At 43.0% G+C, this 26,708-nt stretch overlaps 1 protein-coding gene across 9 annotated transcripts in view; it reads left to right on the top strand.

Moving 5' to 3' along the window:
- The window catches only part of PPP4R1 (protein phosphatase 4 regulatory subunit 1), a 58,955-nt gene extending 39,366 nt beyond the window's left edge, over positions 1–19,589 (top strand). For 8 of the 9 annotated variants that reach the window (XM_028123957.2, XM_028123963.2, XM_028123964.2 and 5 more), the window contains 10 exons: positions 1,832–2,355; positions 5,905–6,077; positions 7,411–7,506; positions 9,216–9,401; positions 11,097–11,258; positions 13,774–13,874; positions 16,587–16,707; positions 16,796–16,930; positions 17,385–17,526; positions 18,428–19,589. In XM_028123957.2, coding sequence (XP_027979758.1) covers positions 1,832–2,355; positions 5,905–6,077; positions 7,411–7,506; positions 9,216–9,401; positions 11,097–11,258; positions 13,774–13,874; positions 16,587–16,707; positions 16,796–16,930; positions 17,385–17,526; positions 18,428–18,591 — 1,804 coding nt within the window. In that variant the 3' untranslated portion in view covers positions 18,592–19,589. Of the gene's footprint in view, positions 1–1,831; positions 2,356–5,904; positions 6,078–7,410; positions 7,507–9,215; positions 9,402–11,096; positions 11,259–13,773; positions 13,875–16,586; positions 16,708–16,795; positions 16,931–17,384; positions 17,527–18,427 lie in introns of those variants that run through there. The other variant, XM_028123965.2, reaches the window with a different exon arrangement.
- Positions 19,590–26,708: the final 7,119 nt, after the last annotated feature.

Here is a 26,708-nt window from a genome sequence, read left to right as displayed (position 1 = left end):
AAGGACAGTGCTCTATCAGTGATTTCCTCGTCGCCCGTGCCTGCGGTTCCTACATCTCTTCTGACCTCTCTCTCTAAGGCATCCTGAGAAAAATGCCTTCACTCTGTTACTCGGTGTGTCTTTCGTGTTTCCGTTCATCTTTCTTGCCTTGCGCCCATCTAAGCCCTGCACACGTCCTTCTGAGTTGATGACCTCCACCTCGATCCCTGGTGTCTGACCGGTTTCCCGTGGACATCCCCACCCAGAATGCAACGCAGGTACCGCACTCAGCCTGTCCAAACCAGAACTCATTAGCCTCCTCATTACGCGGTTCTTGTGTTTTCCACTTTTAGTTGGTGCTACCACGATCTGTTCCGTTGCGCTAGCCAGAAATTTGGCAGTCTTTCCAGATTCCTCCCTTTGTTTGCCATCTCCAGGGTGCAGTAAATAAGTAAACAGATCCTATTGGTCCTGTCATCATTTGGATGTGTTTACTTCTTCGTAGCCTTCATTCACCAAGTCCTTGCTGGCACCCCCTGCCCGTCCGGAGTTCCCACCTCCTATCTCACCTCCGCCCCATTTTCTACCCTGCTTCCAGGATGCTCTCTCAAAAATAACGCATCTAAAAATGCAATTCTCCTAATTCCTGCCTTATTCCATGTAGCCCATAGGATCAATTCCAGAGGTGTTGGGTATGGAGAACAATGGTTCTGGCAAAGTTTTTCACCCTGGTCACCCACTGTTTCCTTCTCTTAGCCATAAGAAACTCATGGCTGTTTGCAGAGTATGTTATACGTTTTATGTCACTCCTGCCTCCGCATATGCCTTTTCTCCCTTGAATACATGTTCTTCCCCTTAGCCTCGTAAGCATTTACTGGTTCTTCTAAATACCGCTCCTGTCATTTTCCTCTAGGCCTTTTCATTTCAACTCCATCCCGCCTCCCGTGCTCAGTGTGCATACTTCTGTACTTACCACTCTGCCTGGCGGTTACTTGCTTAACGTGTTTGGTTCTCCTGTTTGCCTCTAATTTAATCTCCCTGACCAGACCTGCATCTCATTCACATGTGAATCCTCCATAGTGGCCTCATTCCCTGGCTCCTAGTAGGTGCTCAATATATGTCTGTTAAATTTAATGGAGTCAAATAAAATATAGGGGATAAACATTAAAACTTACTGTAGTGTTTTAGTTTAGATAATAGATGGTGGTAATCAGTGGACTTTAATTTAGGAGCTTGTGCCATCTGTCCTTATCAATTAAGTCATGACTTTATTTTGGGAAAGCCTTTGGGAGTAGAGCTGGAAAGTGTGGAAGAAATAAAAAACTTCATTTACACTAAAATGGATTTTAATATTTTGTGAGATAGCAAATAAGGATCTTTTCTAATACTGTACAGAGGTTTTTTTCCTTTTCTTTTTTATAAAAGCAAATAGGTTTTAATTCTCAGCTTTTCAATACATCATTGGAGCAGTGGCAATACCATAATCCTAAGAATCAGATCATTTTTGAAGTGCATTGTAGGAATTTATCTTCCTACAATTTTTCCTTAGTTTTATTATTGAAATTAGCGTGGTATTTTAAGAATCCTGGGATTCTACAATGTTATCTTTTCCAACTCATGTAATGCGTTAATATCTAGACTTATGCTTAACAGATGTTTACATCTATGAACACAGAACAACTGATGGAAAAAAGAAGCATTACCAGTATATACACTACTCAATTTGTATGGATAATCTGTAAATTTTAATACTGAACTTGTGTAAATACTTTATGTAGTGTCTTTCATTGAGTTTTTTTCAGTAATTATTTTTATACTTTCATTTTTTTTTTCCCAAATGAAACAATAAAAGGATCAGAGATCAAGAAGTCCCAGAGGATGTACAGATCAGGCCAGAGGATGTTTCTTCAGATCCCAGTATTAGTAATTCCAGTGTCAAACTGGAAAACATGGTGGAAGATCATGCTGAAACATCTAGGAAATCTCCAGGTGAAATAAGTGTCCCAGTGGACAGCTCTTTACTTTGTACTTTGTCCTCAGAATCTCATCAGGAAGCAGCTAGTAATGAGAATGATAAAAAGCCAGCTAACTGCAAATCTGCATTACGGCCAGAGGGTGGCGCCAGTTCACCAGATTCAGCTCTCTTAGATCAGGAATTGTACAACTCCTTCCATTTCTGGAGGACTCCTCTTCCTGAAATAGATCTAGATATAGAGCTTGAGCAGGGCTCTGGGAATACTCTCAGCCCAGAGAGACCAGAAGAAACCTCTGAAGTCACCGTACCAGGTTCTTCAAATATCACTATGGCCACCAGAAAGGAACTTGAAGAAATGATAGAAAATCTAGAGCCGCACATTGATGATCCAGATGTTAAAGGTACGGAAGAGTCTATCAGGTTCTTTACTCTAAAGCTGACATATTATTTGCTGACTCTTTTCCCAGAAAAATTGCCTTTTAAAAATTTATTTTCACCATCATTATCATCATGTATTCTTGTCTTGATAAATATCGATTAATGTGATACTTAGGGAGTTTCGTTTAGGTGAGCTCATCACTGTGTTGCTAACTGTAGCATACATACACAGATTTGTTAATTTACAGATCACTCGCCTTGACATTTACACAGTCATTCAAATGGTGCTTTTTAGGGCTGTTCTGGGAGCGCTCACTGCATTCCAGTACCCGCTAGATCTCTGACACATCAGAGCACTTAACAAACGGTAATTGAAATATTTGAACTGTGTTAAAAATTTTTTTAACAAATAAGCTAAAAGTGAGGGTGTGCCTTTTAAAAAAGACCTATGTGCACATACAGCTTTGTGTTTCAGAAGATGGCTAATCCTGTTTCATTTAAAATATATAGGCTGCAGGTGAGCGATTTCAGTACAAATACTATATTGTGATTTAATCCATTCCTTCTAGTTCAGCTCTTACACCTGCTGTAATTGAAATCTGTTGCAATGTTCTTTCTGTCCGTTATGATGGCCCTTTCATAACATATGTGTTGATTCATTGATTTGTTCAGCATTTCTTACTGAGCACCTGCTCTTGGGCCAGGTCCTTTCCTAAGCACTAAATATAGAGCAGCAACAAACCAGACCAAAATCCCAGCCTCAAAGAGCACAGAAGGGTGATGCTTAGCACATAAACTGCCCATGCGTCCAATGTTCTGCAGTAAAACGTAGGTGGGCAGTGTTGGGCATTTTCTTCTTAGGCTACAGAATTCCTGATTTTTTTTTTATTTCTTTGAAATCTGAGGGCATTGTTTAACTTGTGTTAAACTTAAGTAACTGTGCCTTGATTTTTCCATGGTGTCAGAAGGTGCTTTGAAGGGCTATACGTTAATTTTGGATGTGTCCTCATTTCTAATTCTGCCATTGTGGGCAGCCACAAACTGTCGGGAAATGTCCACCTTTTTGAACTAGTTATGTCGCATGTGTTAATTTTTTCTTGTTAGCTGGCCTGTAAAATGGTAAATTAGCACTGCCCAGGGAATGCTCAAGTGGAGTTTCGGCGCTCCCAGGCCTGTGTCCCTTGGCCTTCCCCTCGTTGCTTGCTGTTAGTGGGCATTGTTGGGAAGCCATAACAAGGCTGGGGCTGCTGCTTATAAGGCGACCTTTGCTTCCCAGTCTTGCTAAATTTAACTCTTCCCTTTGTCAAAGCATTTGTGGGGTTTTTTTTCTCTCCAGATTTTTTGGTCAAAAAAATTTAAGTGTTTCCAGCGACTAGAAGGATATTCTTGTCAGAAAAAGAAAGCCCTTTCTCAGTCATAGAACAGAAACATGGAAGGCCAAAGAGGGAAGTAGGAAAACATGAAGAAGGTGTAAGAGATCTTCTTTTCTAAAATACTTACCTAGGGAATTTGAGGTTTTTCTGGCTTTGTCTAGGGCACTTTCAAAATCTCTGGCATTTGGGGTCACCAAGCAATTCAGGATTGAACTCTATGAGTAGCATTACTGATGCCACCTTGGTTTACTATAGCTAGACTCATAGACTACAAAAGGAAAAAATGCCCAAGCTCACAAAATCTAGGTTTCTACCCAGTTTAGGCCCAGTGGAAGAATTTGGGCCATTTTGGTAGCTGTGGTCAGAAAAAATCATATTGTTCCTTTGTTGAAATCTATAAATTGTTAGGAATTTGTGACCAACCCCCAGTATGTTGTGTGGAAGCGTGAGAGATTATTATAAAGTTTTAGCTTAACTGTACCAGCTTCTTCAGTGAAGGAGTAAAATTCACAGTTCTACGTTGTCCCTACATCTGAGCATGAGTCACTGGGGACTGTGTTTCTTCACAAGTCTATGATTAAACCAGCCCTGGTTCCTGGGATTTCAGTCTGTATTTTAAGTAGAATGCAGATTTTGATGAAAACCTGTGTGTTCAGTTTTCTTAACTTTTTTGTGGTGGTATCAGCATTTAGCCCGGCATTAGATTCTGCTTCATTCTCTGGCTGGAGAGTTGAAGCATCAGGTTTCCTCAGGAGTCAGCACTAGGCTCTGTCTTGGTGATCTTTATGTATCAGTTTTTTGAGGAAGGTACTTCACAGTGTAACTCGTTTAAACTTATGAATGTACAAACATTAAAGGAGACAAAGAGAAATATGTAGTCCATTTAGAGAGAAATGACTCATGTAAGGCATTTTCTGTGAAAGGCTTTTGATTAATTACTTTCTGGGAAATGATTAAAATGTGTTAGGGCTCTTTTTCTCACACCCCGTGCATTTTATGTGGGACAAAACATTTTAACCTTTATGTATTGTGCAATCTCCTTTAGTACTATTTTGATTTGTTTTGGAAACTTAAAAAGATTCCAGAACGGGGCCTAAACTGATTAAAAGGATTAGTACAAATTGCAACTGGAGTTCTCAAAAGAATGAGCATACTTTGCATGAGTAACTTTTTACGATTAAACACCTTCAATTTACTTACTTAACTCAGCAGCTAATGACCTAATAGAATAGAAGCTCATTCCATATGTCTCCTGTATCTCCGCTGCCAGGGGCCCGATGTGCTTGGGCTTGAGTTTCATAAATGCTGCAGCCCCATAATAGACTGTCTTAATCAAAGTACTAGAATTGCTTTTTTTATAATCTTTTAAGTGGCATGGGGACACACTTTCTGATCTTTGTACTAATTAATTTCGAAGTTAAAATTGATGAATTTTTATATTTTGAGCATCCAGGTGGATTGTTACTTGAACAAATATAACCAAGCAATTTTTTTTGCTGCATGTCTCAATTGTTTGGGAGAAGGAAGAATGCCTTATTTTAGTTTTGAATCACTTTTATAAAGAAGGTGTAACACGAAACTTAGACTGGTAATAAAACATTTGCCAGATTTAAGAATCACTGCTTGGTAATTTGTTGTTTTGGTTTGCTTACAAGCAAGACAGTGCACACGTGGGGGTGTCCAAGTCACTAATTTCATTTTCAAAAGGAATTAGAGGAAAAAAAAACTGGAATGAGATATGAGATGTTGAAATGTAACTGCAACAGAAATCTTTGTAATTACCATTGTTTTATGTTGGCAGGGTTTGTGTGACTGCTCTTCTGCTAAAATAGCTTAGTAAGTAAGCCTTGTCAGTTCGATTCATGCACTACCAAAACATAGTTAACTTACACTGAAATTGACTCCTTTTAATAAACTGGAGATACCTCCAAAACTAGATAGCATTTCTCTTTCATACTAACGCAGAATAATGTACAGTAGTGGATAAGCATTTTTAATCTCATGAAAGCATATTAGTTTTCTACTTTCTCTCTCGAAGGACTAATGATTTACCACAGTAGTTTTTTTTTTTCAGCTTTTTGATGGCAGTGTCAAAACAGTATACATTTCATTGATAACCTCTAGTGCAAACAGAGGAGAAACTTGCAGGCAGGTTGTCGATTCTGCCGCTCATACGCCCTTTCCCTGTTCCGCCCACAGCGCAAGTGGACGTGCTGTCCGCCGCGCTGCGTGCTTCCAGGCTGGATGCTCGCGAGGAGGCCAGCGATGCAGAAAAGAGAAGTGATGTGCAAGATGAGCTGGGTGTAAATGAGCTACCAAACTGTAAAATAAATCACGACGCCTCCGTGCCTTTAATCAGCGATGCTGTTGAGGTAATGCACTCAGTAAAATGTTTATCCAGTGAAAATAGTTCCAATCAGAAGTCTTTTGTTGGGGGAATAGTTGTAGCTAATCACTTCCTAATTAGTACATTCTGTTTGTTGCTGATTTCGTCAGCTCTCTCTTCGGCATAAAGTAAAAGTACTTGTCACCACATTCTGTCTTTGTGACATTAGTGTCATGTTCAATGCTTGGAAATGTAAATCCCAGTCCTGTCTACATGACCATTTGAGTAGCTTCAATGTGTTAACGTAGCTCACTGCAGTGAAATAGTCTTACTGGAAACAAAGCCCTTTATCAAGAATAATTAACTCTTCCCTTTTCTTTTTGGAGAGGTGCTTTGTTTCTGATCGGACCATTTCACTGCAGCAAGCAACACAGTATTCTGAGCAGAAGATCGGGACTTGAGGCCATGTTGCGGAGGGCCAGTGGCATTATCTGGACTCTGGAGTGTGAGGGTGGGTACTGTTACTAGCATCATCTTTGCTGTGTACTTGGAGCTGTTCTGTGTGATCCTTCCCCGATTTCCTACCGCACCCCCCGCCCCCAGCCAGCATCATGTGGGATCGGTATTTCTTACCCTTGTTTAGAGAAACACGGGGAAGGAATAGCACCACCGGTTGCAAGAAGCAGCCGGTCACAGATCAGAGCGGCTCGAGTGATAAGCTCAAGGCAGAGTGCCTGCATACATACCGGGGATGGAGAGGGTTCTTGGAGCATTAGTGGATTTCTGTTTTGTTTTTTGTTAGGTGACAGCTGGTAGAGTTATAAATCTTATATAATACCCGTGCTTCAGAATGAAACCCTGGCCACCTGTCATCATTGGAGATTTGAATGCTATGATATCTCTGCATTTTAGAAGGTGTTTTGTTTGTTTTGGAGTTTTTTCGAAGCTGGTAAAAAAGTATATTTGTGAAATTAGAAATAGCCGACAGTAGAAGAAAAACTACATAGGATATCCCATGGCCTCTAAAACATTGACCAAAAGCACCCTCTATAATATAATAATACTATCTTATAAGTAAGCTAATTTTAGATATTGGAACCATTTCAAAATTACTTCTCAATTTACATATTTTAATGAGTTTATTCTGGAATTCATTTTCATATGTTTAGCAACCTATTCCACAAGTTTGACTCAAGTTGGGGTGTGGGGGGATTTCTTATGAGATCTTAGGCATCTTTATAAGCTTTTAAAAGCTTGAAGAATTTATATGTATTTATATCTCCAGGTAATCTTGAAAGGTAAGTAACTTAGTAAGATGGTTTAAGTGAAGGACACTTACAGAAGGGATAGTTCTTCACGTAAATATTTTTTCCTAACAGAATATGGACTCTGCCCTTCGCTATATTCATAATGATTCGGACTTGAGCACCAACAGTAGTTTTAGCCCTGATGAGGAGAGGAGATCTAAAGTACAAGTAAGTGACAACAAGTCTTTATGTGGTGAGGGTCTTGTTAATTCCTCTTCGAAACCCAATTCCCACCGAATTTGGTCCTCCTTACAATGAGCTTTTTAAAAGTAAGACTAGTATATCATACTTATGATAAGAAAATTCAAATAGAGTAGAATACAAGCAGAAATCTTCCTTTTCTCACACCTGTGATCACATTCTTCAGAGTAACCACAGATCACAACTCCTTCCTTCCTTCCTTCCTTCTTTCCTTTCGAGAGCGAGAGGGGGAGGGGCAGAGGGAGAGAGAATCTTAAGCAGGCTCCTCACCCAGAGCAGAGCCTGACATGGGGCTCGATCTGATGACCCTGAGATCACGACCTGAGCCGAAATCAGGAGTCGGACACTTACCCAACTGAGCCACCCAGGCGCCCTGTATATTTCTTCATAAACATTTTCTGGATACAGAAACATGCATACGTACCCCTTTTTGTCTGTCAAAGACAGAATCATGCCATCATACCTAGGTATTTCATGGTGCCTGATTTGCCAAGAATTACAAGATACATCTTAATTTCAGAGATGAAAGTATGAAAAAGTGTCCCTAAGCCATATAAAGTGCCATCAATGGCAAGTTACACTCCAATTTCAGAAATTTTAAATGTGGGAAAATATGCTTATGGAATATTTGGAATATGATCGTTTGTACCCTGCTTCTGTGTGTGTGTTGATCTTTCCATATATGCTCACTGCCCATGCCCACCATAGCAGCATAGTGTCCCTGCAGTGTGGCCTCTGTCTTGAGAACTACCTTCCAAAGTTCCTTATGATGCCTCCAGGTTCAGTCCTGGGACCTTACATGTGGTGCCGCATTCATTGTGATTATGTGGGCATTTCCTAGGTCAAATGGTATATGTTCTTCTTTTTGCTCTGTTTATTAAAAATGGAATTAGTATTCACAGTGTTGTAAACATGCTTTTCACTGCTTACATTGTAGATGTATTTTCAAGTTCATAAAAGCGGATGGTCTCATTCTCTTAATGAATTTATTTCAATTTTAGTTCATTTTTTATAAATAGGTAAGTTTATATAGTTCAGAATTCAAAAGGTACAGAGACATTTGGTGATACTTCCTTCTCGGTTTTCTTCTCCAGCATCCATTTGGCTTTCCCCAAAGCAACTGGTTTTGTTTCTTTTGTGTGTTCTTCCAGAGCTGTGTTATGTATATGTTAGCAAGACTGTGTAGACATTCTTCTTTTCCTCACATTTATATGAATGGTTAGATGTTTATTCACTTTAAATTTTTATAGGTAATTGCTCAATTTCCATCAAAAGGTGGGTGTTGTTTTTGTAAAACCCAGGTTGGTAATAGTGTGCCTGTTTCATCACATCCACTGGGTCACGTCAGACTTGGCCCCCCTCCAACGCTGAGAGGTGCCTGTCTTACTGCTGGTGCAGCTCTTCGGTTTAGTCATCAGCTCTGATCATCATCTAAGCTGTGTTCTGTTCTAAGATCTTACTGTTTTTCTTCTGGAGTGGCTTCTTTTATTTAGATATATTTTTTCCTTAGCATGTTTTTCCTACCTCTTCTCCGTAGATCCCTGAAACTTTGAAACTGGATTTTTCTCTGCTCGTTGAGATGCTATGTTAAACTCTTCATCTATTTAAAAATAAATTTACTCAATTTATGCCTAGACTGCTAAAATGAATCCCTGCCGTGTGTCTCTCTCCGTTAGGATGTTGTGCCTCAGGCTCTGTTAGATCAGTATTTATCTATGACAGACCCGTCTCGTGCACAGACCGTCGACACTGAGATCGCTAAGCACTGTGCCTACAGCCTTCCCGGTGTGGCCCTGACCCTGGGCAGGCAGAACTGGCACTGCCTGAGAGAGACCTACGAGACGCTCGCGTCAGACATGCAGGTGAGTGAGTGTGGGTGGAAGGCACAGTGATGTGCCCCTTCACAACCTAGGAGCGTTTCTGTTCATATTCCAGCAAATACTTGGTATTACAGGAAATCATGTGCAGAAGAGCTTGAAAGTAATACCAAAGAGCTTGCTTTTTGTATGGTCCCAAGTTCCACCGTTTGGAAATTATTGCATTTGACGTGCCTAAGTTCCTAATTTACGAATGTGTTACTGTCTGAAGTTTATGTGTAGGTTGATTCTAGACACAGTGTTATAAATGCTGCTTTTATTTTCTTAAAACTTAAATAGAACTGTAGTAGCATTAGCACTCCCGGACCCTGGGCCCTGGTTCAGTGAGTGTTGCAGTAAAGGTGGGGGAAGGTGTGTGTGTGTGTGTGTGTCCGCGCACACTACCAACACCATCCCTCTGAAAGAAAACAAAATGTGAAATGTTGACCCTAGGTCGTCTTGTCTGGATATCTGTGTGATTTTGTGGCTCTTTCCCTAGATCTTGTTGACTTAACTTCCCCTGCCATTAGGTCTGGTTTCTTTGTCATACACCAAAATTTTGCCCCTCTTCCACAAAATCTGTTTGGTGAAATTAATCTTTTGGTTATTAAGAAAGCAGTCTGGTTAGACTAATTTATACTGAGATATGAATCATTTTCCCTTAAATATGTTAGTGATGACTGCATTTTTCAAGGAATTTGTGCTGTTTACTAAGCAAGGTAGGAGTTGGAAGTAATCGTGAGAGAACATAGGTCAAGGTCCTTTTCTGACCTAAGAGGTTAGGAACAGGGTCCAGGTGAAGTGAATTTATCCTGTGTTCACACACTTCTTCACCAGTAGAACTGGGCAGGGGACCACAAAGGACCAATCTGCAGAGTGCAGGATCCTCCACATCGCTGGTTTTCCATCTTCATTCCACAGGCCTTTCAAGGTTCCTGTGGGGTGTGCACCTCGGGGCCCCTGGTGACTAGGAAGGCCCTGGATGGGCAGGGCTTCTTGCCTCCATCCCCCTCTCCCCTCCCCTCCATCAGAACAGCTCTGCCTTCATCTGCTTGATATGTTGAATGCGGGTATAAAATTTTATTTCAAGAATAGGGTTTAGTGTTTGGGATTGGGGATAAAACCCTTGCTGTAAATGGCTTCTCGGCAAGTAGAGTGTTTTAAGCTAAGTAACAAAATAAAACATTTTAAACTAAAGCAACATGAAGAAAAAGATGTTTTTAATGTAAACTTCCCTACATTTTCCTGTTCTTACATTTCCTTAATTGCCAGTTCCTTAGAAACAAGCTTCATTACTGTTTTTTTAACCATAAGATAGACTGTACAAGAATCAAAAGGGGAACAGTCAAGCAAGGATGATACTAGCCAGCCTTTGATGGATGTGGGACATCTGTAAATCGGGTATCCAGTGTTCAGAGAACTACAAAGACTATGCCCTTAGTGATTTCCAAGCTTTTTTCCCTTTGTAAATGAAAGGAGAAGAATACACACGGTGCAGGGCTTTGAAATGTCTCTCCCAGTTTTTGAGACATAGCAGGCATTTAAAGCTGAGCGTCTGTTCTTATCATTACTTCTGTTCCGATTTAATTGTTTGAGATCGGTAACATTTAGATCTAAGTTAGCCTGCATACACTGGCTGAGAGGTAAAGCGCTTGGTACCGTGTGCTTCGTTTACGAATGCAGTCATCTTTATCTCTGCAGTGGAAGGTTCGAAGAACATTAGCCTTCTCCATCCACGAGCTTGCAGTTATCCTTGGAGATCAGCTGACAGCTGCAGATCTGGTTCCCATCTTCAATGGATTTTTAAAAGACCTCGACGAAGTCAGGATAGGTGTTCTTAAACATTTGCATGATTTTCTGAAGGTAACTTTTAAATTTTTCTGCATAAAAACAGACTAAAGTTCCACTGTAGAAGTTTTGGTTTTCTGTTCCCACCAAGATTAAGTTTCCGTATGTTCTACGTAAGAAAATGTAGCCATGAGGTGATAATAAGATGTAACTTAAAAAAAAAAAAAAAAAGTCCCATTCTGATCACTTTTGCTGGTGTCCTTTGAATTTTTAATTTTAAAATAATTACACTGAATTTCAATTTTACTTATTTATTTTTAAAGATTCTATTTATTTATCTGACAGAGCACAAGTAGGGGGAGCAGCAGACAGAGGGAGAGGGAGAAGCAGGCTTCTCGCCAAGCAGGGAGCCCAATGCGGGGCTCAATCCCAGGACCCCGGGATCATGATTTGAGCCAAAGGCAGCCGCTTAACCGACTGAGCCACCCAGGCGCCCCTAAATTTCATTTTTAAACACTGTTAGATCATGATTACAAGCACTTTTTTTTTTCAAAATTACTGAATTAAATACATGTACAAAAATTCCATGAACATTTAAGTTTGGAGGCTTTATGTGATATTTTAGAAGTCCTTATCTTAGGAGACGGTATGGATCTCTGGTCTTAGAGGTGAACAGCTGTGATCTTACAACTTGTTAGTCCTGGAATACTGTTGTTTCTTAGACTTTAACCTTGAAATTGGCTCTTGTAGTTTGAAGTTTTGAGGTACAGAAGTAATATAATCCTACTTTGAAAAGCATTGGTACTGTGTTAGTGTATTTTGTGCAGATCATACTGAAATTTCTCTGCCCGTCTCATTAGTGTGCTGGTATAGCTTCCCCCGTCCCCCAGTTCAGAATCCAATCAGGAATTCCATATTGAATTTGAATATTGCATCTCTTTAGCCCTCTTAGATCTAGAACAGTTTCCTGACTTGTGTCTTTAATGTCATCAGCATCTTTGAAGAGGCCAAGCTGGTTGCTTTGCAGATGCCCCTCAGTTTGAGGGCGGCTACACAGTGACATTCAGGTCGCAGGTTTGCTCGGTGGGCACCGTCGCCTGTGTGTGCACCATCCCTGCATCACTGGCGATGTGACCCCAGCCACGTGATCATGGTGGCATCCGTTGGCTCCCTCTGTTGTAAAATGACCTCTCACCTTCCTGATTAGCGATTGCTTGGGGGGCGATACTTTCAAACTCTGAACACTTTCCCCCCGAGTCTTTCACCCAGAGCTTTTGTGTCCGTGCGTCTGTACACGGTTCTCGCCTCAATCGGTTGTTACTGTGTTGGCTGTAAAATACCAATTTTCTGTTTTTATAATTCCTTCTCCATTTATTAGTTGGCATGCTCATGCAAAGCTAATATTTTCCTTCTCTCCCTCCCCCTTCATGGAAGTTTTTTTTTTTAGCGTTAAGTGTGAACTCTGGAATTTTTTTCTATTCAGCGTAATCCATTTCTGTCCTTGGTTCTGAGCATCAGTTTGGCTAACAGGAACCCCTGAAAGCCGCCTCCCGGGCCCCTTTGATCTGTCCCCTCACGTTAAGCACGGCCTTACTTCCTTCTACCCCACCTTCTCCTTCCTCTGCCCCAGCCCCGAGTCAGCTGTTTTCCGGTGGAGAGCGGTAGTTAGAAGTACGCCCCAGGCCCTGGATGTGCCCCTGCTCCCTGGGGCATCATCTCCTTTCCGCCTTCTCGGGGGACGGGAGCTGGCAGCGGTTTTTTTGGTTTGGGTTTGTTTGGTTTTTTTAATTACTGAGTTCATACGGATAGCTTCCAGTCCCACACCGTTTCCTTTCCTTTTTCCACTTCCTATTTTTTCTTTTCTCTCACGGTAAAAACTCTGTTCTTAATGTGAACGTACTCAGTCGTTTACTCAGTTCCACAGCATACATGGAGTTTCAGAATTACTCCACCAATATTAATTCTAACATCAACTCAACCAAAAAAACGTTCAAGATTTCCTTCAGCACTTTGTTCTTAGAACATACCCCATGAACGTGTATAGTCAGAGTACTTTTTTTCTGCGTGATTCTTAACTGATACACAGTTAGGTTTGTTTGCCTCTGTTTATATCAAATTTTAGGGTTTTCCCCCCTTGCGGACCATAAACCTCCTTTAAAATGGCTATAGAGCAATCATTGGGATTTTTTTCCATTCAACAAATATTTATTGAGCACCTACCATGTGCCATCCCGGTGCCAGGCACTGGGCTCACATGTGTGAGTAACAGCACATTACTGTCTTCCAAGAGTTCACAGTAACGACGGTGTCCCATGAACATAGCGGGTCAGTCCTGCCATAGATCTGTGACCAAGGTACTGTAGGGTTCAGAGGAGGTCACGTATGGCTCAAGGAACAAATATTTCAAAAAAGGATAAGACTCTTAATGGTAAATGGGATTATCGGGGAAAATGACCTTAACGTCAATTTTAAAACAATCTGAGAACTGTCTGTTCTCAGAAGAATTAACTATATTGTAGTTGTTTTCAAGCAGTCTAGTAAAAGTAATAATGCCTATATCTTAGCGAATATTTTTATTTTGTCACTTCAGCTTCTTCATATTGACAAAAGAAGAGAGTATCTTTATCAACTTCAGGAGTTTTTGGTGACAGATAATAGTAGAAATTGGCGCTTTCGAGCTGAACTGGCTGAGTAAGTTCTCACAGTTTATTGGACTATGTTTTGGAGGGGTATTTACTTCATCTTTACCTTTTTGGGATTTGTTCATTACTTTGTGTAGATGCAAGTTTCTTTCCGGTGTTCTATAAAACATTTCTTGAAGTGCAGGTCTTGCCAGCAGTGAATTTTCTCAGCCTTTTTTTTTTTTTTAAACCTATTTCGCCTTTTTTTTTTCTTACTGTGGTAAGATTTAGTACACTCATAGTGTTGTGCAACCATTACCATTATCTAGTTCTAGAACATTCCATCCTCCCAAAAGGAACACCATGCCCTTTCAGTCATTCCTCATCCCTCTGTGCCCTCAACTTATAGCAACCATTACTTTACCCTCTGTGGATTTGCCTATTCTGAACATATCATATAAGTGGAATTTTTAACATGTGGCCTTTTGTTTCTTGACTTAGCATGTTTTCAGGATTCATTCATGTTGTAGCATATGTCAGAACTTTATTACTTTTTATGACTAATACTCCATTGTATACCACTTTTTAAAATTCATTCATCCCTCAGTGCACGTTTGGGTTGTTTCTACATTTTGGTTTGATGTGACTGGTGCTGCTATGAACATTCATGTACAGGTTTTTCCTTGAACACCGGTCTTCACTTATTCTGTGGTGGATTTGATGGATTTTTTGATAATTCTGTCTAATTTGTTGAGGAGCCACCAAACTATTTTCCACAACGGTTCTACCATTTTACGTTCCCATGAGCAATGTACAGGGATTCCAGTTTCACCACATCCTCCCCAACACTTGGTGTTTTCCTTTTTTTAACAAATTATAGCCATCATTATAGTGGTTGCAAAGCAGTGTTTTGTGGTGATCTTGATCTGCATTTCCTTAATGACTGGTGGTGTTTAACACCTTTTCGTATGCTTGTTGACCATTTATATATAATCCAGAGAAATGTCTATGCAAGTCCATTGCCCATTTTTTTAATTGGGCTGTTTGTCTTAAATTGGGTTGAGTTGTAAGAGTTCTTTATGTATTCTGGATTCCAGACCTCACTTGCCTTTTTAAAAGGTATCTTTGCTGGGTATAGAATTGGGACTGGCAGTCTTGGTTGTTTTTTGTTGTTGTTTTCTTCGTACATTAAAGGTTCTGGCTTGCCAGGTTTCTGACTGAAAATAGGCACATCTCTTCTGCCATTAGTGTGGAGGGTTGGGTCCATCTAATCAGGAGCAAGCTGGGTTTGGGCTTTGCTGTTGCTATGATTGCCTTCAGTGCCTGGTAAGCTTTGCTGCCTCTCACCATGGCCTGCCAGTGCCTTTTGCTGAGGGTGGGAGCCGGGGTTCCAGGGGGCCTCCTCCTGTGTTTGTGTTCCATCCTCAGCTTGCAGCTCTCATGCACCCTTGTAAACCAGGGGGGTCTCTTCCCCTCCCGCAGCTGTAGACCACTGTTAGGATATGGTAGGCTTGTGCTGGGAAAGAGGAGAATCTCTGTTATTTTGGTTCACCCTCAGTCTCTGGGAGGCCCTGGGTCCCTGGGCTTTCTCAGTCTTCCCCTATCCCTGTAGCATCCAGTCTCTGCCTCGTATCTGTGGTCCATGTTGGGCACAGGTTCCTGCCCCTCCTCAGCAGGAGGAGACTTCTTTTGTTATCAGTGTAGGGTCTTCGCTCAAGGTTTGCTGCCCCCCTCTCTGGGAGAGAGTTCTTCTCTTCTGCCCCCCTCCGCTGCAGTGTGTTCGCCTATGCCCAGGGGTGAGCAGGCTTTGCTGCCCTTCTGTCAGTACCATAAGGCTCAGGCTCAGTAAAGAGAAGGGCCCAGGGGAGTGTGTGGGGCTTTATGCCTGTCCCCCAAGATGTGTCACTCATTTCCTGCCTGCTCAATCACAGCCTCTCTCTGGTTTGCTTTCCTGACCCGACTTTCTCATGTGGTATGCACCCAGGGGAGGCCAGCAAGAAAGTTTGCAGTGTCAGAAAATGGAATCGATAAATGTGCCTCTCATCTCTGAGTATTTTATATATGTGTACAAGAACATGGGTCATTGTTACATTATGTATATTCATGCTTTTGGTTTACTCCCTACTGATTACGAATGTAAATAGTCTTAAACATAAAATCTGAAAGGCAAAAATCTCATTCGTATCAGAGGTATTTTTTCAAGGGCATTGTTGTGTCTACTCAAAGTAGACTGGTGGACGTGGTCAGTCTTCACGTCTCCCCAGATGTAATAGGAACAGTCACTAGAGGACCTCTTCATTTCTGTTATCCCTAGTAAACGTATCATTCATTCCCTTAGAAGCTGCTCAGAGCCTTGACAGATACACATCAGGCTACCTAATATTGCTAGAACTTCTTATCTAGGAAACTGATTTGTAGATGGAAGTTTCTTAGCATTCTGAACGGTTACTGTGGAAAAAATATGTTTCATGTCCCAGGTGAACATAGTGGGAAATGCATTGCTCTGTCTCTCATTCCCTGTGGACACAAAATTCTACATTTGTTTTCCTTACATTCTAAGGGGAAGAGATACTTCTTGAACTTGCATAGTGTTTAAATGCATTTCCAGATACATACAGACTAGAGAGAACTCTATGCATGAGAGACCACGTTAATCACTAGTCTTTGCATGTGTTCATCTTACAAATAGTATCCAGTATTACAAATTATTCAGATGATTAACCTATTTTCATTTATTTTAAAATTTTAATTATATTTTTATTTTTATAATTCACTTTTATAGACAGCTGATTTTACTTCTAGAATTATATAGTCCCAGAGATGTTTATGACTATTTACGTCCCATTGCTCTGAATCTATGTGCAGATAAAGTTTCTTCTGTTCGTTGGATTTCCTACAAGTTGGTATGTGTTACAATTTTTACAATTTTAGAACAGTACACTATTCAAGAAGATCCTAGAACTCCTCACTTCTCTGTGTTCCCCCTCCTAGGTCAGTGAAATGGTGAAGAAGCTGCACATGGCTACGCCCCCCACGTTTGGAGTGGACCTCATCAATGAGCTTGTAGAAAACTTTGGTAGATGTCCCAAGTGGTCTGGTCGGCAAGCCTTTGTCTTTGTCTGCCAGGTAAGTGAAGACTTACCCATTTGTGACCCATTTTTCTTTCTGAAGCTTTGTTTCTTCTCCCGCTCTTTGCCTTTCAACACCCTCTTTCTTATCCCTAAGGAACTGAGTTTTGCATCTGGCTCTTCATAGGATCACCTGTTCCCTAGAGTAGGGGCCTGCCTGGCTCATCCCACAGCCATCCACTAGGGGGTGCTCGGGGCCCATGGCACGTGTGTATAAATGCGTGTGACTGTGCATACTGCACGCTCCAGGACTCAGTGGAACCATTAAAAAACTGTAGGGACTTAAAATTATGTCATCTTAGTTTTGAGTTCCCAAGTGTCTGGAATATTGGTTTAAAAAGAAGTAACTAAAATCTGGAGTACTTCGGTTGTCATCAAAAGATAATGTTCACCGGTATCCTGGTTTGGTAGACTACCTTGGCAACTGTAAAGCAGCTGTTTGTCTTCCCCAGACTGTCATTGAGGACGATTGCCTTCCCATGGACCAGTTCGCCGTGCATCTGATGCCACATCTGCTAACCTTGGCGAATGATAGGGTTCCAAACGTTCGAGTGCTGCTCGCAAAGACATTAAGACAAACTCTACTAGAGAAAGGTGGGTGGGTGGCTCTGTTAGGAAAACTGTATGTGGCGGGGAGGAGGCGTGTAGACTACGTGGAGGGAGAAGTGTTGTATGTCCACAAACATAATGTGATAGGAGAAGATCTGTGAGTTGTTAATGGGGGACCCCTAAGAGAGGACACAGATTGGAGGACAGGGACATGTTCGCCTTTCTGCCCCAGGGGCATTTCTTTTATAACTGCAGACTTAGTTTGAGAGATTGGATAGTCACTTAGGAGGAAAAACTCTTGCCTTCGGTCTGCCGCGCATGACGTGCGTTACTGCTGTTCTAGGCCAGGAGGCACGTTTGGGTTTCCTCCTGCTCTTCATTCCTTACGCAGAAGACAGACGCCCCCTAGTACTTGCTCTGCTGCACATCCTAAGAAGCTGCTCAAGATTTAGCTTATTTATTGTCATCCTCCCAAAATGCCTAATAAATATCATTTAATGCATGAACTCATAAACAAAGCACAGAAAGGTTTGTAATAGACGTCTAAGAATAGGGGTAAATGAATACTGGTTTTTTTCTTCTTTAGAATTCATTTATCGTTTTAATAGCAATTACAAGGAAATGGCTAGAGAAGACTGGTTTTTAGTCATGTGTGATTGGTATTTGGGGTGTTTTTACTGAGTGAATTAATAGCTATCACAAGTATAAGTTTAATACGTTTATTAGCTTCGCTGCCATTTAGTCTTCTAAAAATAATCAAGATAAATCTTCTGATTCTCTTATGTTTGGGGTTTTTTTTCATATCACACAAATCAATTCAGATTACTGTTTATAATTCAACATAGCTTGTGTTTATACTTTATGACCAAGAACTTCGTATACTTGTACCTGATAAAACTGAATTGTTAAACTAATTTTATCTGTAATCTGCACTTTGCATCTCCAGAATATTTCTTGACCTCTGCCGGCTGTCACCAGGAAGCCGTGGAACAGACCATCGTGGCTCTTCAGATGGATCGGGACAGTGACGTCAAGTATTTTGCAAGCATCCACCCTGCTAGTACCAAAATCTCTGATGATGCCATGAGCACAGCTTCCTCAACCTACTAGAAAGCTGGGACCTCGTTGTCCTCCTTCCTCGGGGGCCAAGGGCTGACAAGTGCTCCACGCGTGTGATCTGGGACAGCCTCTGGGAGGAGGAGAGACCTTCCTCTCTCGCAGACTCAATTGCAGGTGCAAGTTGCCTACACTGATACCAGGGATTTTAAGAGTCAAGAGAAAGTACAGTAAACACTATTATCTTATCTTGACTTTAAGGGAAAATAATTTCTCAGAGGATTATAATTGTCACCGAAGCCTTAAATCCTTCCGTCTTCCTGACTGAATGAAACTTGAATTGGCAGAGCATTTTCCTTATGGAAGGGAGGAGATTCCCAGAGACCTGCATTGCTTTCTCCTGGTTTTCTTTAACGACAGATAGATGGAGTGGCAGCCAGAAGGCGGCTGTGAGCCAGGATGTAAAGAGACCTTCAGTATTAGCCCGCACTGTCCCCACGCAGGCAAGGACCTGTTGGTTCTGTGGCCAGCTGCCCAGCCCAGCCCTAAGTGTGAATAGTTTCTGGCGTGTGTAAATGCGAAAGGAGATTTGGGGGGGGGAGGGGTTCTCCTAAGGGCTTGATGCTAACACTAAAGTAGAATCTGATTTTAACTCTTAAATGCAGCATATTGCTGTGCACATTTACAGAATGTTGGCTGAGTATCTGTGTCCTGATTTTCTTCATGCTGGTCATGATCTGAAGGAGTTTATTGGCACGTGTGCTGTATGTCAGGTGTTTTTAACTTGATCATGATCGGCTCTAGGTGCAGCTTTCCTTCCCACGCTGTACATACCTGTGACCACTCTCAGGAGTGCTGCGGTCTTTAATCATGCTGTTTAAACTGTTGTGGCACAAGTTCTCTTGTCCGAATAAAATTTATTAATAAGATCTATAGAGAGAGATATACACTTCTGATTGTTTTCTAGATGTCTGCAAATAAATGCAATTTGTGACCTGTATTAATGATTTAGTATGAAGTGGGAAAACTAGATTAAAATATTTGTCTTTTAACTAGTTTAGTAATTTCTTTGCCATCTGCACGTGCCACCCAGGGCCGGGTTCTGTTGTTGGGCAGCAGTTCCTGCAGGGCGAGTGTGCCCAGGCGCCTGGTCCCGGAGCCCGGGCCCCCAGGGGCCTCCAGGGGCAGGTCCAGAGCACCGCTGGCTTGCGCCCACCGCGAGCAGGGGGGCCGCCCTATCTGCGGCTCGGAGTCCGGCCGCCGGGCCAGGCCGTGCGCACTGCTATGAGGACACAGCCGGCCTGCCGAGTCCCCGCGGTGCCTCTGTGAGCCTTGGTTTCCGGGACTCGGGACTCACCAGGCAGGGACTCCTCAGGGTCGCGTGAGCAGGTCAGGCGCCCTCGAGGCTTGGGGTGCATGGGTTGGGGAGACCGAGGCTGCTTTCTGTACGGATGATTATGGAGAAGACCTGGGTCCCTTCCCCTCGCCTGACAAGGGCCAGGCGGTCTGCGCCTGCCGAGTGGGGCCGGGGGGCCGGGTGGCAGCTGTGGGGAGCAGGCTCTCCACGGTGAAGCTCTGCTCACACACGCTGTGCCCCGGAATTACCGTTCTATCAGCTCCGCGACCGTGTACACCAAGCGCCGCACGTTCTCGTAAGCGGGGGCCGTAACCGTCTATTTGGGGATCAAGAACTGGAATTTAGGGGCCACTTACAAAGGCACCAATGCCAGCCGATTTCCGCATTCACCTTCCCACTGCGGCTTGCACGTGCTGGGGGTGCCCACTAGTGCCTGAGGGGGCGCATCCGGGTCCCCCGTGGCCCCCACGTGCCCAGAAGCCCGGGGTGCTGTCCCACGGCCCCAGCAGTGAAAGCAGGCCCAGTGTGCATGGTCGCTAATGACCTCACAGTCCGGGGCAAGGTGCGCGTGGCGCCACTCTGATTCTCGGCTGTTTGGTCCCCACAGAGGGCTGGACGGGCTGGGACTGGCGGGGGCCCGCGTGCACCCTCCCGTGTGACACGAGCGTCGAAGGGAGAAGAGGGAGGTAATGGACGATTCAGCAATGATTTCACATCCTCCAGGAGGCAAAACGGCAAATCAGTTAGTACTCAAGGCATTTTCATAATCGGAAAATGAGTAAAAGGTTAATTAAAAGTATTTACTATGGGGTAGCTAATCTTAGAAGATACTCTGTGATTTGGGGACTTTTGAGTGAGGTAGACAAAGGTGAAGAGGAAAACGGTCTTTTCCAAAAGCTAGAGCTTACTCCCCAAGCGGTCACGGTGGGGCATTTCCCCTGCCCTCTGCCGCCTCCCACCCCAGGGCGTGACCCTCCCTCAGCAGCCTGCCTGGCTCTGAGTCATGCTGCTCTAAAGGATCTCAGCTGCTCCTCCCCTGTCTGGGAGAAATCTCTTTGGGAGCTTTTGTGGTTGTTCAGAGTGTCCCTTTACCCAGCCCCCAGACCACCAGACCTCTCATTTGCTTAGTGGAATGGTTTGGGGGCCACCTTGTGGCTGTGATCTTTGTCGTTAAGTCTTGGAGGTATTTCTGTGATGCCAGACCACTAGTTTTTCTGGAACTTTCTAGCTGAATTGGCAAGTGCTGAGTTCCTGACTACCATGCAGATGCCCTCAGAGCCGTCCAGGCTGTTGGCATCCTGGCATCCATTCTTCGTGGGGCAGGAGGTCGGGTGCACAGTGTGTTACTGATTCTTCTCCTACCTGTTCGGTCCGGGCCCCACTTTGTGTTGGGCAAGTCTTTTTCCTGGCAGGCTGGAAGCTGAATATGCTAAAGGAAGCAGGTGGAAAATCCACCTGCTGCAGCGTCACAGGAACACGGATGCCTGAAACACCAGGCATGGTGTCTTTGGAGAGCATCGGGGAATGCTTCTTCTCAGACGCAGCTCAAGGAGGGCAGGAGCTGCAAGCGGGGGTGGCAGGGTTTGAAACTGATCTATAGGAAAAAGCGCCTCAGGCTCCGGGACACGTGCAATGATTTCCTTGTACGGTCATGTTTCTGTGCAAGACTCCAGGAGACAGATGGGATGAGTGATGGGCGGAAAAGAAGGAAACTCCTAGCAACTTGAAACCAAGCAAACGGCCTCCCTACCTGACTCAAACCAGAGGAAAAGAAGTTGAGTCTGGAAATAAATGTGAGTAAGCAAGACTGTGGTTCTGTCTTCAGGTCTCCTCGTGCAAGGTGGAGAATGTCAAGAGCAGGGTGGATTCTTTTCCTAGAAAATTTGACAGCAAGGGATCAGATTTCACTCCAGGCAGCATATGACACTGCTGTTGTAGGTTAATTTCCACCAAGTCTTACTTAAGTTTTGCCGAAAGAAATTTGGCAGATTTGATACTTGGGGTTTGTAGTGAGAAATTTCATCCTGTGACTCTTTCACCCTGCCCGGCTGTATTTAGCGTTAATGATACCCACAGTTGTTACTAACCGGAGCCGAGGCATCACTTGGGTAGTGTTTGTAGATGTTCCGGGAGGAAGCTGTGAACATGGGTGTCCCTCAGCCCAGTCCAGTCCCCATGAGCTGTCCTAGCCTGGAGCTCACCAGCAGCCCAGCATTCAGACGACAGAAGTTTAGGAACAAAAATACTGGAGGAGAGGAAGTTTTATAGGGAAAGTTGGCCTAGGCAGTCACGGACAGGAGGGCGAGCGGGACAGCCGCTCAAAGGGAGTCTCAGCTCCCCGGGGGCCACTCCACTGCCATTTAATTTCTGGCCTGCCGCAGCGGGGATACACCCTCACAGCGGGTCCCCCCAGCCCACGAGAAAAGTTCTCAATGGCTCCCACAGAGGAAAGACAGTGCCATGTGGTGCATGTATGTGCTGCCACCTGACTTGTCTTGGATGGCCATTTATTCTGAGATTTTTTCCGGGGTATTTTGTTGTTTTGGCTTTTAAATAATGCTCGCACAAGGTTGGTCATTCAGAATGCTGCCTTTCAAATGTTCATGTACATCTCAGTCACCTGGAATCTTGTCAAAGGGCAGATTCCAATCCAGCACTCCTAACAAGAATCTGGGTGACGTTTTTAAGTACTAAGGTCCTAGAGGAAGCTGTTGGCGTGGAATCTTAGCTTTTCCAGGTTAATACTCTCTCCGTAATTTTGATAGCTCAAATAAACTTAAAATTTGTAATGTGCCTCCGTTTGTTTAACGGTTCTAGTGTCTGATACGGGATCTGAAGACATCTGACCGCCCGCAGGACCAGGGAGCCACCGGGCAGAGGTGCCCACTGAGCCCCTAGAGCTTGCTGCGTTCCTCTTGCCACTGGAGGTGGTGGGTCTGTCCTTCTTAGATCCAGCCTTGCAGCTTTTGCAGCTTTCAGACTTTATTTGAGCATTATTTTCCTAGACTGGTCTGCTGTCTAGGAAAGTCTGACTTAAAAACCAAATGGGTCTGACTTAAAAACCAAAATGGATCCAGATTTAACTGGGTCCAACCTGAAAACTGGATTGGGGCCAAGGTGGAAACCTGACTGGGTCTGGGGTCAGACCTAGGTCTAACCTAGCTGGACTGGGTCCAGCGTGAGGCCTCAGATTTCAAATTTCTTGTAAGGCTGAACAAGCAGGTTTACCTTACCGAGGATAATCTTGAGTACACTGGCTACAGTGGACTTTTTTTAAGATTTTATTTCCCAGAGAGCGTGCACACAAGCAGGCAGAGCGGCAGGCAGAGGGAGAGGGCGAAGCAGGCTCCCTGCTAAGCAGAGAGCCCAACGTGGGGCTCGATCCCAGGAGCCTGAGATCATGAGCTGAAGGCAGACGCTTAACCAACTGAGCCACCCAGGTGCCCCTACAGTAGACAACTTTTAACCTAGATACGCTTATCCATTTAGGAGATGCCTAGAGAAAAACGGGTCCCAGCCAAGCCCTCCCCATTAAAAGTAGAGGGAAAATTTATTTTTCCTCCCCTATGGTTTCTGGGGACCAGGAAGAGACCTGCTGGGACACCCCATCCACTCTGGAACCTGCAGATGGGATCCTGGGAAAACTGGCAGGAGCCAGCAAACTGTGAGAATTCTTACCACGGTCAGCTCTTCCATCTCTCTGTGGTGCCTGGTCAAGACAGGAAGCAGAAATGTGACCTTGTCTCTTCCTTTGCATATTCAGATTGGTAGGCAAAAAGCATTTGTTAAGAATTAGATCTTTGAATTAGAACTTGGAATTTGTTTTCGGTTACCCATTGGTTCTTGGTCCTTTCTCTCCTGTGCACAGTTATATTGCTTTATTGTTTGTCTCATTTTGTGTCCACAGAACTTGGCCTGTCAACCGTCAGGCTGGGGACCCCAAAATATGGCCAGACAGAACTGTGGGCTGCACTTTCCCTTTGTGGCTAGGGTTCAAACAACTTTTGTCAGCTCTCGGGGGAATTGTCTCTTGACTATCTTGAGGGGTGGCTCTGGATAATCAGATGGTAGTATCTTTTGCACCTTCTTTGGGGACACCTCTTGTGTCCACGGGTTGCTCAATACTGACAGGAATATTTACCATTTGTCTCAGCTGAAACCCAACAAGCTATTTGAAAGAATTTTTTTTTTTTAAATTAGCTAAATGGCCAGAAGTTGGCCAAACTAGAAGCCTGATATTTCAGAGCCTGATAGTTTCCTTTTAGCTTTGGGGAGAAGACCTAAAAAAAATTCCTATGTGTCCCAAAGGAAAGAACATTCTGAAGTCTTTGTGGAAGGATTTACGAAAACATTCCAAAGACACATAGCTCTAAATCTAGAATATAGGAATCTTTTGATTTCCATCTTAGTTGAAGATCATCTCCCTGATAGAAAAGAAGTAAATTGAAGATTATGTAGTTGGATGGCTGGGTCAGCCTCTTGATATCATTCAGGTTGCAACCCAATTCTTTGAGGAATAAAAACAACTGTACTTGGGGTTCCCAGCTGGCTCAGTCAGAGCAATGAGCGACTCTTGATCTCAGGGTCATAGGTTCAAGCCCCACAATGGGTATAGAGATTACCCAAAACAAACTTTTATAAGTAAATAAAAACAACTGTGCCTGTCTTACAAATTGAGTCTTCACAAGAATAGAAATGCGTGCTAAAACAATCTAAAGCTCTTCCTGCCATCTTTACGAACCCCCAAACCTCCCCTGTTCATCTCAGAAGGCTTTGAGAACAGAAGTCCTTCTTGGTGGAACTTGTGTTCTCTGTGGCTTCTGAGATGGAAGAGTTCTAACTGGTCTGCTCTGTGTAATTCTTACCAGGAAAAAAGAAGATCTTTAAATTCTTCACAAATGTTAGTAAAAAGTTTAAGCCATCTGAGCAGGTAACCTTAATTTATTCTATTCTGCCTAAAACAAAATTTGTATCCAACTGTTCTTTCATAAACTAGTGAGTTCTGCACTTAAAACTATCTTAACAGCTGAAATCTTTTTTTTTAAACATTTTTATTTGAGAGAGAGAGAATGAGAGACAGAGAGCACGAGAGGGAAGAGGGTCAGAGGGAGAAGCAGACTCTCTGCTGAGCAGGGAGCCCGATGTGGGACTCGATCCCGGGACTCCAGGATCATGACCTGAGCCGAAGGCAGTCGCTTAACCAACTGAGCCACCCAGGTGCCCTTAACAGCTGAAATCTTAAAAGCTACAAGACCTCTGTGTCTGTAAGGTTTAGGTATGTCAATGTATATACCTTATAAATGTGTGATTTCTTTTTTAGCTCCAGATGTTGCCAAAATTAATTTGTAAGGAGCCCTATTTGGCTTAAACACAAGTATTATATAAATCAAGTATATCCTCAGAAACACAGAAACTAACCCAAATGTTTTTCAAGTTCATGTGATCTTGGATAATCTTCAGTAAATAAAATCTAGTTTGTTGGTTGGTTTAATTAAAACAGGCATGTCTTTAGAGTTATTAATATTAAATATGTGAACATATAAAACTTTTATTCTACCTTAGTTTACTAAAAAATAAGCTCATGTTGTCTGTTACAGAATTGGTCAGCAAGAAAGATAAGACGGTAGTTAGCAGTTTAATATCGTGAAATTTTCACCAGTCTAAATTGTTAAGGACAAATGAATTAAATAGATATAAATAAGATAAAACTTTATAAATGAACTTTTCAATAATTATGCTTTTTGGTATGTCTACTTAACAGTTTTCAAAATCTTTTTGGTAACTTGAAACCTTAAAGTTATACTGAGATAAATAATGGATATTCATGGACTATCTAGATCAGTTTCCAAATAAGATAAAAATACTGAGGGGCGCCTGGGTGGCTCAGTTGGTTAAGCGACTGCCTTCGGCTCAGGTCATGATCCTGGAGTCCCGGGATCGAGTCCCACATCGGGCTCCCTGTTCAGCGGGGAGTCTGCTTCTCCCTCTGACCCTTCCCCCTCTCATGCTCTATCTCATTCTCTCTCTCAAAATCTTAAAGAAAAAAAGATAAAAATACTGAAACGTTGGGGTGCCTGGGTGGCTCAGCCGGTTGAGCATCTGACTTTTGGTTTCGGCTCAGGTCATGATCTCAGAGTCGTATAATCAAGCCCTGGGTGGGGCTCCACACTCAGCCGGGAATCTGCTTGAGATTCTCTCTCTCCTTCCCCCTCTGCCCCATCTCCCGCTCGCTAATTAATGTTTCAGTATTTTTTTTTTAAAGATTTATTTATGAACAAAGGTTTACCACTTTTGCTTTCCTTTTATAGAAGAGATAAAGACATTCGGCTCTATCAGTAAACATGTTTTGTGCTGTGTTGCAAAATTTACCAAGAGGAAGAATAAGCTTTTAGAAACTGAAAATGTATCTATAAATTTGCCAATCCGCAGAACGCTAGCTTAGCAGTCCACAATTGCTTACTTCTTCATTTTAGCTAGGAATGAAGGATCCTAAGGGTTACAAATTCTAATCAATGCATATAATGAAACCTACTTAGAAATAATAAGGGTGGGGGTGCCTGGGTGGCTCAGTCAGTTAAGCATCAGATTCTCAATTTCTGCTCGGGTCATGATCCTCAGGGTTGTGAGATTGAGCCCTGCCCTATGTGTGCAGCCTGCTTAAGATCCTCCCTCCCTCCCTCCCTCCCTCCCTATCCCTCACCCCACTTCCTCCCCCTCTCTCTAAGGGGAAAAAAAAAACAAAAAAGGAAAACCTGCATATGGAAAGTAGGTAAGGAAAGTAAAATGACTGGCTAAATTTTCAAGAATTAAAGGA

The sequence above is a fragment of the Eumetopias jubatus genome, unplaced genomic scaffold (genome assembly GCF_037043125.1).
Source record: "Eumetopias jubatus isolate StellerSeaLion01/CBP00866 unplaced genomic scaffold, mEumJub1_p1.0 scaffold_16, whole genome shotgun sequence".
NCBI classification, from domain to species: Eukaryota; Metazoa; Chordata; class Mammalia; order Carnivora; family Otariidae; genus Eumetopias; species Eumetopias jubatus.
This window is presented reverse-complemented; position numbering and strand designations above follow the sequence as displayed.